Source organism: Arachis hypogaea, chromosome 5 (genome assembly GCF_003086295.3).
Source record: "Arachis hypogaea cultivar Tifrunner chromosome 5, arahy.Tifrunner.gnm2.J5K5, whole genome shotgun sequence".
Lineage (NCBI taxonomy): Eukaryota > Viridiplantae > Streptophyta > Magnoliopsida > Fabales > Fabaceae > Arachis > Arachis hypogaea.
In genome coordinates, this window is record NC_092040.1 from 109,371,421 (window position 1) to 109,375,424 (window position 4,004).

The following is a 4,004-nucleotide window of genomic DNA, read 5'->3' on the forward strand; positions in this document are numbered from 1 at the left end:
GGATGTATACGTGTTTATTTATCATTATAATGATTTTTTTTATAAAATATATTTAGTAACAGATACATATAAGGTATACACACAAACGTGTGTGCATATAATAATTACATTTAGCCATACAAAAGAAATTTGGATAGATTATAATTTTTTAAACAGATTCCAATTAACTTGGTGCAAATTCAATGGTTGAATATTCACACAAAAGACATTAAAAATCCAAGTATTACTTTGATGTATTTCAGTATTAGAAAATAGTCTAAATTTTCACATTTTTAGAGAATAATAAATTCCTTATGTTCCTTTCACAAGACATAGATGAATTGTCAAATGTCAACTCTATTGGTCACTAGTCTTCCCGCTACTACTAATTCGCCTCTAACTTCTCAATCCTGTGCTGTTCCATCCCCCTTGCATTGACAAAGCCTTTTGAAAATGATTTAAATATATTACACAAATATTGGACGAAGCTTTTCTAAATTAAAAAAATTAGTAAAATAATAAAAAAATATTTAATTATAAAATGGCCTTATTTTAATTAAGATGTTAATTTTTATTGCGTTAAATTAATTCAAATTAAAACTAAATATCTAATTAAAATGTATCACGTGATAGAGGATAATTTACATGTTGATTTAGAGGTTTAGTTACGGAATAAAATGGTAACACTTGCCAAAGGCGAGGTTTCAATCAGAGCTTGACAGCATGAAGTTCCCCAAGGTTCTGCAATTGGATGCTTCGGACAGTTTTGAGCATCACTGAAAGTTGATCCTGACGACTGCAAATACGCCAGGGATCCTTCCATTTTCAGTTCTTCAGTTGTACGGTCTTTAACTAACTCAGTTATGTGTAGGTGACTACGTGACTTTTAAATTTTTTAGTTATATCAAGTTTTTGTTTTTGTTTTGTTCTTTTTTTCTCTCTTTACTCACGAGTACATACTACACAGAATAATTTAGCCCAAGAGTGCATCCATTCGATGCGGTCTTTCTCTTTCAGGTTCTTGTTAACCTAGAAATTGTATCTTAGGTTAGTTTGCATCAAAGCTTCATTTAGTTGGGTGTTTGTATTGAATCCCAAGGAGGCAAGGATGATGCCATACAAGTTTTGGTAGGAAATTGTAACCTAGAAGAATAATCGCAATAGCTGCCTTTCGCTTTGATTCGGAGGAAATAGGTTGTGCTGTATTTTTTTGTTTTTTATTTTTTCATAAAGAATTTTTCAATGAAATTTGTTCAGCAAAGAAGTAAAAAATATGATGTTCCTGTATGATTCCTGTAACCTCAGTCAACGAAAGATTTTGAGTGTTACTTTCACCCTGCACTTTTATTTCTATCATGCGTTTCATAATGTTGGATTGTTTTGATGTATTTGCAACAAGAACTCTGCCAGTATTTCATAGTTGGTTCTAAGTCCAGATAAAATTCTAACGGTAACAGTTTCAAGAATATGAATTTTAGAGATTACCTTTTTTTCTTATGTAAAATTTGACGGTAATTACTGTGAGAAAAATTTGAGAGTAATTAGAGCATTTCTGATAGTAGTGTTCTAATAATAGTATTTTAGAACATAATATACTTACATTTTGTTGTTGATAGATCCTTAATTTATTCAATGTTTGTTACTAGAAGAGAATTGTTTGCTCTTATGTGGTCCATATAAATTTTTTAGATATAATCCTGCACACTAGTGCAGACTTTAAAAATAAATTTTGTTTTATTATTTGAATTTTGAAGACAAACAACTTTATAACCCTGCACAACCACACCCTTCTACAATCAATTTGGATTACTACAGTCTACATTCGTTTGGAAAAAAAAGGTTTGTGCTTTCTCTTGAACATTTGGATTGACTATTTTTTGGAAAAGCCAACAAGGTTGTTAATTAGTTAAGGCAACCAGAATTTATGCATTAACCCTTGATGCTGTTTATATATTATAAAGTATAAACCTTGGAAATATATATAGAGATGCTTCCACTGCTTTTGATTGTTGCTTTAGGTAATGCAAACCATGTGCACGAAGAGATGCTTACCCTTACCATATTGTGTCCTCAAATTAATTAAGTAGTCTTAAGGTGAAGACAAGGATAAAAGGAGTCATAAGACAAACGACTACCTCTCTGGGTCTAATTAGAATCAGATTCCAAAATGAAAGAACATATAATAATATCTTATTATTTGAAACAAGAGAAATGGTATAAATATCAGTTTTCATTGGTTCACCCTCCACGAACATTCATATTCTCAAAACCGCCAAAAAATTATTTTCTATTTATATGCCTTTTGGCTTATTCAAAATAAAACCACATCCTGGGTACTATCAATTCCATTCCCATGACTGAAAAGGTAAAATTTTTTGATATTCTATTCACATACACAAATGTATATCAAGAGCTGATCGATCATATTTCTCAAGCATAATTTTATAGATTTTAATTTTAGTCTCTGTTTTTATATTTGCAGTATTGTTGCATGATTTTGAGAATCAATGTTGACTGCAATGCTTGCTGCCGAAAATTAAGGAGAATTATTCTAAGGATGAAAGGTAAAAGGACTGTACTAATTAGAGCTTAAACATAAGTTTTTTATTAATTATATCTTATTCATAAGTTTTTTGGTGATGTACAATACATTTTTTTTTTAATTTTTTAATGTTTTGGTCATAGAAAATTTGAAGCTTTTTGCTTTGGTCTTTCTCATTATTTTGGTATGTCAAATACTAATGGTAACATGCTAAAATGTTATGTAGCACCGCAGCATTTAACATTTTAACATATCAAACATAATAAATTTTAAATTTTTCTAGTACTAAAACCAGAGAAACAAAATGTGAGGGTTTTAAACTAGAATTCAGATTTGATAAACTGAAACAATTTACGCATATATCAAATTATGTAACATCAAGTAAAAATAATTATCTTTTATATTGACTACATGAATGGTCACCCATAAAATATATATGATTAGACGATTGGATTAAAATTAAGTTCATCGAAATAAAATAATATTTTTTGAAAAGATAAAAAACATATTTAAGAATTGAGATTTAAAATATCGAAAATTTTAACAAGTCTTCCTTACTGCATTTTGAAGAGATTGAGACCCATCTGATTGAGAAGCAGCAACGCAGGGTATGCGTATGTGGCAGATTTGATCCAGCAGAGGTTGCCATAAAGATAAGGAAGAAGATGAACCGTCGAGTTGAGATACTTGAAGTTCAAGATTTCGAAGGTGGCGGTGAAGCCGAGAACGAACAACCGGAAAAAGCAGAGAGAGCAGAGCCAACGGAGAGAACAGACAGACCTCGGGTTCCGATGGTGGTGTATCCTGGTCAAATCCCTTCATATTATCCAACCATGCACGTAGCATAGTATGTATACATTGTGTATAATACGTAATAGGTTACTTTGTAGCATAAGTTCCAATCTCATAAACTATTGTTTGGTGACTGAAGTTGAAAAAGAGGGAGTGATATAGAATCATGACAAATAAGTTATTAGTTATATGATCAATGTTGATATTGTTAGAATAGGATATGGAGCAATATAAGAAAATACAGGATTATAGTTGACAATAGACTATACATGACCCAAATCGGTAGGATGCAGCTGTGTATAATAATTTCTCAATCATAAATAACGTGCATTTTAAATTTTTTTACCAGGGTAATTTTTTTGAGAGATTTTTGTTTGATGTTTAAGTTTTTTGTTTTCAGATTATCAAGGGAGTAAGCTAACCAATGTAATTAGTTAAACTAATTTTAGTTAAGAAGTTGCTGTAACTAGTCCTTAAGCAGTTATCATGCAATATGATTCTGCACTATATTAGAAGCTAGTAGAGTTAAGATTGGTGACTTTTGTGTAATTCTCTTAATCAAAACTAGCTTATGTATTACTCAAGAAATATTTTTCGCTTTTCTAGTTCTTTCATTTCTTCTAGCAATCTTTAGTTCTACACTTTGTTGTGTTCATCAGATCTTTAAAATTCTTTTTTGGTATTACAAAAC

The 4,004-nt window shown here is 30.4% G+C and overlaps 1 protein-coding gene across 1 annotated transcript; it reads left to right on the top strand.

Annotated features, from left to right (window-relative positions):
• The first annotated feature begins 2,143 nt into the window (after positions 1 to 2,143).
• Positions 2,144 to 3,658, top strand: LOC112802659 (heavy metal-associated isoprenylated plant protein 19). Its single transcript, XM_025845973.3, has 3 exons — positions 2,144 to 2,344; positions 2,462 to 2,543; positions 3,092 to 3,658. The coding sequence occupies exons 1-3, from the start codon at positions 2,333 to 2,335 to the stop codon at positions 3,367 to 3,369; spliced, it is 372 nt and encodes a 123-aa protein (XP_025701758.1). The 5' UTR covers positions 2,144 to 2,332; the 3' UTR covers positions 3,370 to 3,658.
• The last annotated feature ends 346 nt before the right edge of the window (positions 3,659 to 4,004 follow it).

Excerpts from the sequence above, each read along its gene's own strand:
- LOC112802659 (XM_025845973.3), top strand. Across the intron at positions 2,544-3,091 it reads AATTATTCTAAGGATGAAAG|AGATTGAGACCCATCTGATT; the intron begins GTAAAAGGACTG and ends TGCATTTTGAAG.